This window comes from Coccinella septempunctata, chromosome 3, assembly GCF_907165205.1.
Source record: "Coccinella septempunctata chromosome 3, icCocSept1.1, whole genome shotgun sequence".
NCBI classification, from domain to species: Eukaryota; Metazoa; Arthropoda; class Insecta; order Coleoptera; family Coccinellidae; genus Coccinella; species Coccinella septempunctata.
The window spans coordinates 4,563,310-4,577,372 of NC_058191.1; the positions used below are offsets into that span (position 1 = coordinate 4,563,310).

The 14,063-nt window shown below is 35.7% G+C and overlaps 1 protein-coding gene across 2 annotated transcripts in view; it reads right to left on the minus strand.

The window, feature by feature from the left end:
* The window catches only part of LOC123309866 (tumor necrosis factor receptor superfamily member wengen), a 112,850-nt gene that overhangs the window by 48,467 nt on the left and 50,320 nt on the right, over positions 1–14,063 (minus strand). For both annotated transcript variants that reach the window (XM_044893158.1, XM_044893156.1), the window contains exon 2: positions 2,530–3,088. In XM_044893158.1, the coding sequence (XP_044749093.1) occupies positions 2,530–3,088 (559 nt within the window). The remainder of the gene's footprint in view (positions 1–2,529; positions 3,089–14,063) is intronic.

Genomic DNA, 14,063 nt, shown 5'->3' on the forward strand with positions numbered 1-14,063 from the left:
TAATATTAGAGTATTTTAGCAATTTCAGATAGTCGTCTATCATTCCCAATTAATTAATTGAGGAAAGCCTGCCATCATTCATCATTATTTCATCCAATTCTCCAACAAAAACGAAAAAGTTCGCCATGTAGAGCCGGAGCTCTGAACTGTAGACATAAATTTGATTCTGGACTTGGCACAGTTGAAAACACGTGTGTGTACTCTCGGGATTTAAATGAAAAATATTCATAGTGCTACATACACGACCTTCCATATAAGCAATTTATCATATCGTTCGTAAATGTGACGAGTCTATTTCTGAAGTTGCATATTTCTCCAATTTTATGCTATAACAACTGCCAACAAAGAAAATATTTCGGTGTATGGAGACAAGTATGCATGTAACCTCGTTAAAAGTTCTGAAGGAAGACAGAGAATTATTTTTTCGATCAGCTTTTGCGAGACAGCTCTTTTCGGAACCTACACTTCTTATGTGAAGTGGCGACCGGTGAAATTTTTTTGGAAGTTTGGTAATAATTTAATAATGGATGTTCATCAAGATTCGACCATAATTCGATACCAATAAACTCTTTGAAATCGAGTGTTATCCGACAACTACATATCATGGAATTATTCTATCTGATGATAGAAAAATTCTCGATAGATGGAAGAAGCATTACTCTCAGGTGTTGAATCGAAATAACAACTCGGATAATATATCCATTTTAGACAGGTTCCCCGCGTATAGTCCGCTGACATTGCTTGATGACAAAATCTCAATGTCAGAAATCATATGTGCGATGAAAAATATGGAAAATAATGAGTCACCTGGTCTAGACAGTGTTCCAGAGGAGATTTTCAAAGCCCTGGATGAAGACATTGTCAATAGTCTCCTAACACTATTCCGTAAGATCTGGGAACAAGGAGATGTGCCACAAGATTTCAGAGACGCTTTAGTTATCAGCCTCTATAAGAACAAAGGCGATACGTCAAATTGCAACAATTGCAGGGGCATATCGTTGCTTAGTGTGGCCGGTAAAATCCTCTCGAAGATTATGGCTAATCTTCTGATTCCACTCTTAGAAAAGCTATAACCTGAATCCCAGTGCGGCTTTCGACCTAATTTTTACACTGCGACAGCTGCAAGAGAATGCCCGTGAACAACAATCAAGGATCTATATAGCCTACATCAATTTAAGTAAGGCCTTCGACTCGGTGAATCGGAAAGCGCTATGGAAAATCATTGGACGCCTTGGAGTACCCGAAAAATTCTTAGCAGTGTGTAAAAGCCTCCATACCAACAACATAGCTAGAATACAGCATAATGGCTGTACAACTGACCATTTCTTAACCAACTGTGGAATAAAACAAGGCTGCGTGTTAGAGCCATTACTGTGCAATATTTTCGCCATAGCTGTCTCGATAATTGCTGACATGAGTATGCCTGCAAGAGGTGTTGGAATAAGATTGAGATTTGATGGAGGCCTGTTTAATCTGAAGCGCCTCAGAGCATAAACTCATACAAAGTTTATCATGGAACTTCAATATGCAGACGACTGTGCACTTATCGCTAGCAACCCAGAGGATCTACAGATAATGTTGGACACCTATAAACATATATACGAAGCTTTAGGCCTTAGACACAATATCAATAAAACCAAAATCCTGGTAAGTCTGCCAAAAAGCCACCAAACAGATATCAGCCTGGAGGATGAAACTCTAGAAGAGGTCGAGCAGTTCCAATACTTGGGAAGCTTCATAAATACTAGGGCTAACCTGGACACGGTATTAATTCATCATCACGGGCATTCTGGAAGCTAAAGGACAGAGTATTTCAAAATCACAACCTCAATCTGAAGACCAAGACAGCTGTTTACAAAGCACTGGTCCTCCCAACGCTTCTTTACGGAAGCGAAAGCTGGACGCCCTACAGACGACATATCAAACAGCTTGCAGCGTGCGAGTTGTACAACAATTGAGACTCGAGTAACGAGATGTAGCGGCCACATTCTGAGGATGCAAGACACAAGACTCCCCAAAATAGCTCTGTACGGTGAATTCACAGAGGGAGCTCGGAAACCAGGAGGCCAGTATAAGCGGTTCAAGGATATACTGCATTAATCCCTAAAATCAGTTAATGCCAATCATAACTGGGAATAACTAGCGTTAGATAGATCATAGTGGAGGTCTTTGGTCCACAACTATAATGAAGACTCGAGAGAAGAATACAGCGGAGGCCAGATCTGGTTGGTGGCTATCCATGCCCAGAGAGTGGAAGGATCTGTAGGTCACTGTTGGGTCTCTTCAGTCACAGGAGGACACACAGTCGCAAGTAAACCTAAGAAATTATAAGTTTGATCGCACCGATAGTCTGGTTTTATAGTCTTTTTGTATATTTATTCTCGGTAGCGAAATTCAGCAATGATGAATGGATGACATATCTTCAATCGCCTATGAAGGTTGAAAATTGAGGTATACAGTATTATTCAATCGTGAAACCAGTTCTTTTCATTCATAAATGTCACATTGTATCAATTAAAATGCACTCACCAGCTTCGAAAGTTTCCTTAAGCCTCCTCCATTGCTTCGCCTGATGCAAAGAATAGAGGGTTATCACAAGAAAAAACAGTATGCACGTGAAAACTGCCGACGATAAGGCTATGGCCTGCCAGTCCCACACAATGGTCTCGGCGCTGGAAAACGGCATCTCTGTACTGGACACAAACGGTGCTACCTTCTCAGGCTCCACAGTTTGTTCGTACAAGAGGTAGTCAGTCCTAACGTCTCCATCTGGATATTTCCAGTTGGCTTGTTCGCTGCGGTCCTTATGATTGTGATTCCGGTGCTTGTGATGCCTGTGAGGGTTCTGCGAAACCGTCGGTTCCGGGGTGACGAACTTCAATATGTCCCTGAGATTGAGGACTCCGCAATGGGTGTCCCTGTGTATTTCGCATGGACGTATCACAACTTCGCCCTCTTTGCATACGGTGCAGTTCACGCATTGTTGAAGGTCGGCGTGGTGGAAAGTTTTACCCTGTTCACAAATGGCGGCCACTGTCCAAGTGAACAAAGTGATGAAAACCACAGCACTATAGCCTGATACCATAACCTGAAACAAGAGGATTCCGTATCACATATTGTGAAAAGATAATCAGAACACAATAAAGTGAGCAAGATTTGATCTGCGGTCAAATTTGGTCGTCTTAATAACACATTGATTAATTGATGACATATTGAATGTAGTAAACATGTACCAAGTGGTACACGATAGAACGAGTATTGATTATTAAACATTAATTATCAAAATGATGTCTGGAGGAATAATGATTTCTCTTCGAAGACAAGCCATGTTAAGAGTAACAGTAACAGTAACAGCGAATGGTGCTAGTACAACCTAGTTTTTTTTCTTTAGTTGGTTAATTCTTAGGCTGCAGAAAATATATATAGGGTGTCCACAAGAAAATAGAACCTATCGCTAATAAGTGAAACAATTGGAGTTGCACAAATAATTTTTCTGGATGGAACATCAATAATACAATATGGATTACTAATTTGTATACAGTTAACATTTTTTATGGAACACTCATATTTCCTGCGACATTTGGGAGGATTATAGTATACATGGTGTGAATGAATAGTTGCGAAAAAATTGACGGCGTGATTCCTTATAAAAAAATAGTGTTGATCTTTCATATAAATTGTTTTTTGAGCATCCCCTGTTTAGATACTGTCCCCTAAAGATGATACCTGAAAAGCAATTTTCAATATTTTTGTTAGAAACCAGAAAACAGGTTATTTTAGCAAGAAATAAGTAAAATATAATAATTGTAGACCTTATGAATCAAGATGTAAAAAATTAATTTTTCAATGGTATAGTATGTATAAAAAAAGGATTCTAGTAAATTTTGGCTGTGGTTTTTTTCTACCCGTTGCTTTTATAGGGAACACCACCAAAAATTTTTTCATTGCCTTATAGCTCCTATAGAATGCCTGCAGAATTTAGTTGGTTTTTAAGAAAAAGATTAGAAATTGCCTTCGAGTGCCATATTCACAAGCAGTGCTCCTCAAAAAAATATACAGAGTGCTCCATTGAAAACGAAACATCAGCGGTGAAATATATTGGCTATATCGAATGATACTGTAAATAGTTATTATAAGGAAAAAGAAGATTGTTCTGCATGTCAATTATCAGGTCAACCATTATGATATGACGCATGCTCATTATGCATTGAAATCGTCATTGTAGGCCAGAAAATTGAGTGTAAATGAACAGGGCCAATAAAGAAGGTATGTACCTGCAAACTGGTGTCTTATTTGACCAAGCAGTAATATTAAAATACATATTGCTTAAACAAGTAAACCTTCACAGCGCCTCTGTAGGTCGGTAGAAAAAATTGAAAAAACATTCACATCGATTTTTTATACCAGGCAGACAACTTTTATTATCAAGTTCAAAACCATGTCACTTCGATCCCTTAGGCTCGGTTGCTCAGTTCGAGATTAAATATAATTCTAGATTAATTTTGACATTTCCGTTCATTTCTGTCACGTTAATCTAGGATACTCAAATCTCGGCTAAATCCTGCATTGAACAACCGCGCCTAGTGTTACAACCCCAACCCCTATGCCTATATTTTGAACAGGGAAAAATTGATACCTCATTTGAGAGGCCCTTCCATTCTGAGTTCAGAATATTTAATTTTTTTTATTTTCAATCTATTCGCTTTTGATAAATATATATTCAAATTTGAATTCCGTAAAAAATTCGTAATTTTTTTGAGCATGCCTTGTGAATCAATCAAATTTTCACTAATTTATTTTACGGTTTCGACGATAAGCGTTAACTGCCATACACCAGACATCAAAAATTTCTAATTGTTTCTCTCATTATCAATCAAGGTACAAGTAGTTTATTCATTCGTCGAAAAATTAAGATAATTGCTTTATTTTGCGAACAAAAACCAATGAGGGAACCGTATAGCCGGTAATATGAGTATTATTAGTGGAACTATTAGATCTTCACCTATTCAATGGTTACCAGTCTTTTCAAACATTGTACCGCACCATATTTGTAGAAAGAGTAAACCCATGTGGTCCAACTCTTCCCTTCATTCGAATGTAAGGGGCAAGGACATTTGGCAGTCTTAATGGAATACGTGCACCATTTTCAACCAAAAATTAGTTAGTGATCCCTCAAATGGAGTTCCTGGTTTTGATCTTCCCACGAAAATATGGTGTATTCTGAATCGTATAAGAACAGGTCACAGACGTTGCAATAGTATGCTTTTCAGGAGGAATTTAGTTGAAAGCCCTAGTTGTGAATGCGGAGAACCAGAAGAAACCATAAATCATCTGGTTAATCATTGTCCCTGTATAAATTTCAGGATGGTTTTAGAGTTTGTCATACAGTTTCCGAATCTCTTTTGAATTGGTTTGTGAATTAAATATTCTGATAACTTGGAGAAGACTTTCTGGATTTTTCAGTCTGGAAAGGTTAATGAATTTTACAGTGCGAGATGCCCTTCAATATAAAACATTTCAGCTTATTTTGTTAACAGTTTCATCTGTTACAATCCACTACACTCACGGGGAGAAAGGGTTTTTTTACTGGGGTTTTTACACTGTGTTACGCTAACCTCTGCTAAAACTGTATCTTATACAGTTAAAAATTGTAATTCTCTGAGCATGTGCCAATAATCTTCAAAGTTTCGATAAATTCCGTCAATATGTTTGGCTTTGATGATGGCCTCAGCATTTCCATGACTGAAAATCACCCTTCCCGTAGGAAAAGCCAGAAATTAATTTTGTATAGTCAATCCGTACCCAGCTAGTTCTACTCAATCTGTGATAAGAGTATGTACAGGGTGGGCAAAATTCGTTGTCTACAGAGAGGATTTCGGGAACTATAGCAGCTAGAAAAAAACGGATGACACGTTTCCGGGCTCTTTTTCGGAGAAACAAAGAATGGTTAAAACCGCAGCCTCGTACGATACTTCGTTTTTGAATTTGACAATTTCGAAAACTTCTCATAACTTTTTGCCTTTGGAGTTACAAATCTGAAACTTGAACCTTCTACAGGCACCCTTTCACGTAGAATCCACTGACGAGCTCAAAATATTTTTTCATTTCGAATCATTAGGTGAACTTTCATTTCTTCAAATGCTAACTTTTATTGAATTTGTTATTTTTGAATTGAAAAAAATTTTTTGTCAGTGGATTCTACGTATGAAAGTGTCTAAGAAGGTTCAAGTTTCAGATCTGTAACTTCAAAAACCAAAAAGTTATGAGAACTTTTCGAAATCGTCAAAATCGCAATTTTTGTTTATAACTCGAAATCTAAAAATGATAGGCCGATTCCTTTTTCAAATTTAGATTAGTCATGAAAAAAGACATCGGAAATGTGTTATCTCTTTTCTTCTAGCTGCTATGGTTCTCGAGATCCCCTCAGTAGACAACGAATATTGCCTACCCTGTACAGTTACTCCCGGGACATCCTTGTATATGTATCTACCTACAGACAAATATTTGAATATACGCGAGTGCCGTTTTTGTTGGTCCATCCCGTATACTACGAAACATTTCAGAGTATGCAAAACTATGCTCGTAAGTCGCTTTGCAATTTCCCAAAAACATTATCCGTGTAGTAGTAATTCAACATTTAAATCACAAATCGTAAAGGAACGAGACATGAATCCGACTATCACTGATCTCCTGTTTTGTCGTATACGAGGTCCCATTCGAAAACAAGCACAATCGTAAATAAGAAATTAAAACTTCGACCTTCGGTGAAACATCTCCTTTTGGGTATCTTATAGGATCCGAAACGTGCATCGAATAAAAACGGAAGTCCTTTCTTAACTTCTACGGTTTATGTAGCGAATATTCAGAGGTATTCGGTTTTATATTCATCCTCCCGATTCGTTTATCGATTTATTCGAAATAACGTTTTCATATGAAATTGTATTTACATTGGATTGAACACAGGAAATCTTAGATTAGGAATATGTTATCGGATGGGCGAAGCCTGGAGCTTATCCGACTGTGGTCAAGGAATATACCTACTAATAACATATATTATGTTACCCTTCCTCCAGCTTTGATTATTATAACGAAAGACATTTTTCTTATGAGAGGGATTATACAGGGTCATTCACTCGTGCAAATATTTTAATAGTAGATTCTTGAGGTAATAAATACACTTTTTTCCCTTACCATTTATTTCGATTCGGCTCGGTTTAAAAGATACAGGCTGTTGAAAAGTTATTTTTGGTCCTATTTTCGAGTCATTTGACGTGCAAAAAGTATCTGTGAAATTTGAAAAATTTGTTACTTCGGTTGAATAAAACACTGTTTAAAAGATCCACAGATGTATAGTGTCTCAGATTCAGCTTGTTATTCTGAAGGTAATTTTGTTTTTCAAGAGGTGGTACAGCTCATTATGAAAATTTAAAATGCCTATATCTTTTTATCAGCGCCAAATCGGAAAAAATGGTATGGAAAAAAAGTGGTGTTTCTTTTGACATCAAGAATCTGCTGTTACAATATTTGTACGAGTCAAAGACTCACCCTGTATAGAGACATCTCTGGAAAGTCCTTCAAATGCAATCATATATTGTCAAAAATAAATTTCACAAAAATCGGTTGTTTTGAATTATCTCCTCTCCTGGGCTTCAAATTGTTTTCGCTTTCATTATAAAAGTTGCATAACATTTTGTACAAACTTTGTCCGAAGCTTCTACGTTTGAACATTTCTGAGAAATATGGCGATAAATGTACATTAGATTGTTTAATACATTCTTGGCCTTTCGCATGTGTGGCTAAGCTCTAGCTCAAAAACGCTTAAGGGTATGAAAAATTGCTTCAGACAAAAGTTGTATAGAATTTTATTATCTACAACTTTCATGATGTATACAAAAACGATTTGAGGTACAGGAAGGGAGATATTCATAAAAATGCTTTTTTTTCACCTTCAAACTGTCAGATTAAGAAAATCCTCCCCTGACTAGTGTCAGATTGATGTGTCAACACGTCTGCAACACCGAGATTAATCATCTGTATAAAAATCTAATACGCTCCCGTATGTACAAGTAACGATTTTTTTTTGCATATTCAAAGGACCTCTGTGACCTTGCGTCACGTCCGAATTGTCAGTCTTTTGAAAAGTACCTTTGGGTTCAATTAACATATCCTCTGAAAATCAGACACGTTCGAATAATTTTTGTTTACCATTTTCAACTCTTGCGTACGGCCAGCCCCACCACGCAAACTGTCAGATTAACATGAATTTATTATCAGAGACACATAGGGCATATACGGTATATTAGTCTGACACGCTCGAGAATGTACACCTGACGATTTTTTTTTAAATCTTTGCGACCCTGCAGATGCTTTCCCCACCGCTGAAAGTGCATACATCATAGAACCTTTTTTTTTCTACCATCTAATCTTCAAAATCCACAAGGTCTCCACGACGCTCGAGTAAATCCCGATTTAGCATCGTCGGCTCCCCAACTATTCAGGTTCAATCTAGCTTCTGGAATTTATTTCTTCCATAGCAACAAGAAGCATAATCCAAAAAAAAAAATATTGTGGCAGTTAAAACATTCACAATTATTTTATGAATTATGCTTTTTTTGCTAAACAACAGAAAAACCCTTAAAACTGAAGCTTTCTGGGAATAGCCAGAAATTAATTTTTTATAGTCAATCCGTACTCTCTGATAAGGGTATGTACTTCAGTTACTCCCGGGAAACTCTGTATACATCGTGTCCCGTAAACTTTGTGCAATATTGAAATTGTTAATAGACCAGGACATGGTTTTTCAGAATATCAAAATATTAAATCCGTAAAAATCTCACCGTTTTCAAGATAATGGACATTTTTGAAATTCCTAAAAAATTGCTAACTCACCTCTAATTTTTGAGAAATACAAATCGAGAATTATTCGAATATATAGTTGTCCCGGAAATTTATATGAAGCTTTCAAGATAGAGTTTAAATACGACATTTGAATCCCAATTTTACTTCTAAAGTTTGGACGAAATGCTTCTTTTCTTGGAATTCATTTTCACCTCCATATGGCTATACTTTCATCAAATAATAATATCAAAATTGTAAATAGGTGGCATTTCACTACCATAGGCGGAAATGAAAATTTTTTGTGGGGGGGCACCCCTTAGGAAGGTCTGAGGTAATCGCACCCGAGGTAAAGATGTTGGGGGAGAAGAAGTCCGAAAATTCTAGAAATGGCTAAAAACAACGAAAAAGCTCCAGAATTGCGGTTTTTCACCGCTGTTTTTTAATTTCTCTTTTTTTCCGGGGAGGGCACCGTGGACATCTGGGGGGGGGCACGGCCCCCCCTGGACCCCCCCTATTTCCGCCTATGTTCACTACGATTCTTGAAAAATTGCGTCAGTTTCGGAAAAAGTTATGATTACGTCTGAAAGTTCAACTCATAAGTAGTCTTCAGCCTCAAGGATATCTATTAGCATTCATTTGTCGACATGGCACCATAAAATACAGGGTGAAGTAGCGATTTTCCAGAAATTCAAAAATGTCCATCAAGTCGTCAACGGTGAAATTTTTACTGAGGTTAATTTCTGTTATTTAGAACACTCACTAACTGGTTTATCATAATGCCAAACACTTGAATGTCTGGTATCACACTGACCTAGGGACTATCGAGTGAAAATATGGAAAAACTCATGAACCCATCTGTTGCTGATACTTATTTTCTTGCATATGAAACGGCAAATACAGTTCTTTTCAACACTGAATGTTATGTGGAGTTGCTACAAACGTTCTAATAGATGCAATCGCTGATTTGCGATTTCCAAGAAACGATATTTGGTAGGTAACAGCAAGATGCTGCACGATCTCACATATCCAACACGTGGAAATGATGTTTTCTGGTCATCTAATTTCACAAGGTTATGACCTCTTCGCTCTCTGGATTTGGAGTTTTTTTAGAACAGAGCTGAAACCGTGGAAGACTTGAAACATTCAACAAGCTATTGCTGAGATTTGGCTAGAAATTTAGCTACGTGTAATGCATTCATTGATCGATGTAATTCGTAAGTAAAAATTGATCATTAAAGAATGTGCAATTTCTTCTGCAACTTATAACTTTACTCAATGATAAATGAAAATTTGGTGTCCAACTTAATTTTTTTGATATTTATAGTTTTAAATCAGCACATTTTGAACTTGTCGACCTTCATTATTTGCAAATCATATCTAGTATCTACACCGTCAAGGTACTTAGACAATTTTCAGAATTAATTCACTGCCAAATGATGAATCGAATTCATCATCCAAATCGTGGTAATTTCTTATTTTATTCTCAAATTATAGTCAAATTGTACATAATCAATTCGTAACACAACATCAATTTAATAACACAATAAAAAAGTAATTATTTAAATTGCGGTATTTTCAACATATTTTTTTAAATGCTATTTTATATCAATCATTATAATGTTCTAAAGAGCGGATGTAAATATTTTGTTATATTATGAAATCTACATTGTTTTGATGAATAGAAACGTTATTGCTTTTGACGAATGAAAAAAGCGGAGTCGATGAACATGTTATTCCACTTGAAAAAAAAATAACGCAATAGGGAATACATGTCGTTAAAATGGTAAAAAGTTACTTAATGGCACTGAATGCGTAAGATGAGTTAATGGTCCTTTGGCGACATTCTGTTGGGAAAACAGGTGGAAAAACACTTCTTTCTGAATGGGATTCAATGCCTGTTCGATACAAGAAACATTCTCCAATATACTCGAGAGACCGAATAAAAATAGGACAAGTTAACTTTTATCAAAAGGAGAAACCTCTTTGGTGAACTTGTTTCCTCCTTCAGCTAGGGCTCAAAGGAAATGAAAAATTTCGGACAACTTTCTGGAAGAAGTTGCGATCAGTAATCTGAATAATCTCTGATAATATTAAAACACAGGAAGTATATCCCTACATTCCACGTGAATTTTAAAGTTTATTTAAAAGTTTGCTTCTAAGATTAAAATCTAGGAATAATATTCTTCAGAAATTAGCTGATGGTATCTTATTACTTCGAACGTGAGCTGTGGCATTCGTTTTTTCTGCTTTTGAATACTGTTACTCCGTTGTTCAAAGTGGCCAAGAGTTGATTTGGGCGCAGAAAAGGGAACTATAGACCACTTGATTGAGGTAGAGTTGATGGAAATATAAATTTCAAGATAGTTTCAAGCCAATTCTTTTTTGGGATGGGTTGGTAATTTCAGAACCATTTATATTATAAATTATTTTTTTCCTTCCTTCCTTTTTTCATTTTTCGATTTTCATTCTCGTGGTACTTCTCTGATCACTACAAAAAAGGTGGAATTTTGTTTTTAATGGAAAAGATGACGATTTCAGCTTATTCTGAATATTCTGTGAACATATTCATTTTCACTATACTGTTCAGGCCAGACTGAAAGTTTTTGTTGTGGTTTTTATCTTTTTTCTCTCGCATCATGCGAGGTTTGTATGGTACCATGCTTATAGTTTCCTTTGCTATATCGTTTGGTACAGTAAAAATACCAAAATTCATGTTTCTCGACATTAGTTGAGAAACATCTATTAAATGAGAAAATAAAGATTAGCAGGTCTCCAGAAGTTTAGTGAAAGATGCTTGGAAGGCGCCTTGAGTGTTATACATGGTGGGCTTTTGAAAACTAAAGAGACGAGATTATAAACGTAATGAATTCCTTTGAGAAAATGCTCTGACACTTCGATTTATGATTCAAGGAGGAATTTTTGAGAATAAATTCACAACGACATCGCTTCAACCCTAAGGGTTGCAACCCCAACCCCTATATTTCGAATAGGGAAGGTAGAAACAGTGGTAACTCATTTGAAAAGTGTTTGTTTATTCTGACTTCAGTATATTAATTTTTTTTTCATCTAATCTAATCTTATTTTTCGAGATATTCAAATTTAAATTTTTTTCATTACTGGTCATTTTGTTAGACATGCTAGGTGAATCAATCAAATTTTAACTTATTTATTCTATGGTTTCGAATGAAAATCGTTAACTGCAATACTCTAGACATTTTTTGATTCTTTCATTAACAATTTATGAAAAAAGGGTTTATTCATTTGTTGGAAAACTTGAAATAATTTTTTTATTTTTCAAGAAAAACGAATGTTGGGAAATTTCAGAATAAATGAGTAAAAATTCGGTTGTATCACACAACATGCTTAAAAAGAAATCCAATGTCGTTAGAAATTAAAATGTGAATATTTAGAAAACGAATGGATTAAATGACAAAAAATTAAATATGCTGAACTCAAAATAGGAAGACCTTTCAAATGAGGTATCACTTACCTTATCTTCTTTCTCTCTTTCTTTCTAACTTTTTTCTGTAATATTTATTGGTTATTGCTAAGTATTTATTGAAACAATGATGCTTTTAAGTAGATTGTTCGAACATAAAGTATTTGGAAAATTTCACTTTTTCTTATTCCGTATTTTTATTACAAAATTTTTAAACTGTGAGAAATAGGTGAGACAGACCTAAGTATTCAGGGTGAGTCTTTGACTCGTACACATATTTTAACAGTAGATTCTTGAGGGCAAAAGAAACATTTTTTTTCTTTACCTTTTTTTTCCGAATCGGCTTAAGAATACAGGCTGTTGAAAAACTATAAAATGTTATTTTTCGCTCACAAACCAAACACGAAATATCACCCCCAAGTCTTACAGTTTTCTCATTACGACCATTACATACCATAAAAATAGCCAACTCTCGAAACTAAAATGAATATTTGAAAGTTTTGTAAAATAGAAGTATTTTTCATATTTTCTCGCATAATGCGCTGTTTTCGAATAATTTGATATTCAAATGTAAAAAATATCTCTGAAATTCGAAAAATTGGCTACTTTGACCGAATGCAACTCTTTTCAAAAGATCCATAGATGTGTAGTGTCACAAATTTAGCTATGTAGTTGAAAGAAATTTTGTTTTTCCACGGGTGGCACAGGTCATTATAAAAAATTAAATGGAAGAAATGGAGAAGACCTACCAAAAAATAAAAAATATACAGGGTGTCCCATTTGAAAAAATTAAGTTGCATTCAATATTTTGTCCACCCTTACTGAATGTATATCAATTGGCGTAATTATTTTTAAAAAATTTATTCGATTTTGTACCATTTTTGTTTGAAATATTTTATGTCAATTTGTAATAGAGCTAAGGAAGGGGTCAATTTATAGTGAAAAACCCGGTACGTCATTGAACTCAAAATACATGAAAAAAGTGAAAATTCGAATTCAACAACAGCATTTTTCTACAAAATGGACAATACCGCACAAATGAATTCTGTGCGTTACTTTCTGCTCACTCTGGGTTCATTGTTCAAGACAACTCGAATTTGACACACGGCATATACTCATCGTAAATCAGGCTCGGCGAAATCTAGCTAACGGTTTCCTTACAGAGTCCACTTCTAATGGAACGAAATAAGTAGTGTAAGTTTTTCATTCTTTCAATGCGGCTTCAAGTAGATAATCTAGAGTTCATTCACGTTCTTTCGGGTTAGTAAACTTTTGGCAATTCGTCAAGCATGGCTGATTGTGGATTGGCTGGGCTTATTGTGAAAAAGTGGGTAGGTACTGTTATTGTCTCGCAGAACGTATTGTATTCTCCACGAATCCGAAGCGAGGATAATCATCTGACTGAAATTATGTTTACGTGTTACATCCATTACAGACGCAGAACATCCAAAAGGTGCAGATTTATTAATGGAAATTGTTGGACGAGAAGCAAGGATATCCTGTAATTCAATTCTTCATTCTACATAGATACATGAAAAACAAATTAATGGAGGTTCTCGGATTCTCGTCTTTAATTGTGAAATTTTGAGTTCATCGTGCTTGTCCACTTACCTATACACCGTTATCTTTAGGTAAAGCGTTTAGATTTTTCTCGAGTTTGAAAAACTATTGCGATAGGTTTATCAAGTATGCTCAAAAATCACATGCTTCCCGCCTGTCCTGTTACTTTTGAGCATGTGTAACAGGACGTTAACTTAGGGAATTTAATTCTTGGAATGGTTATTTT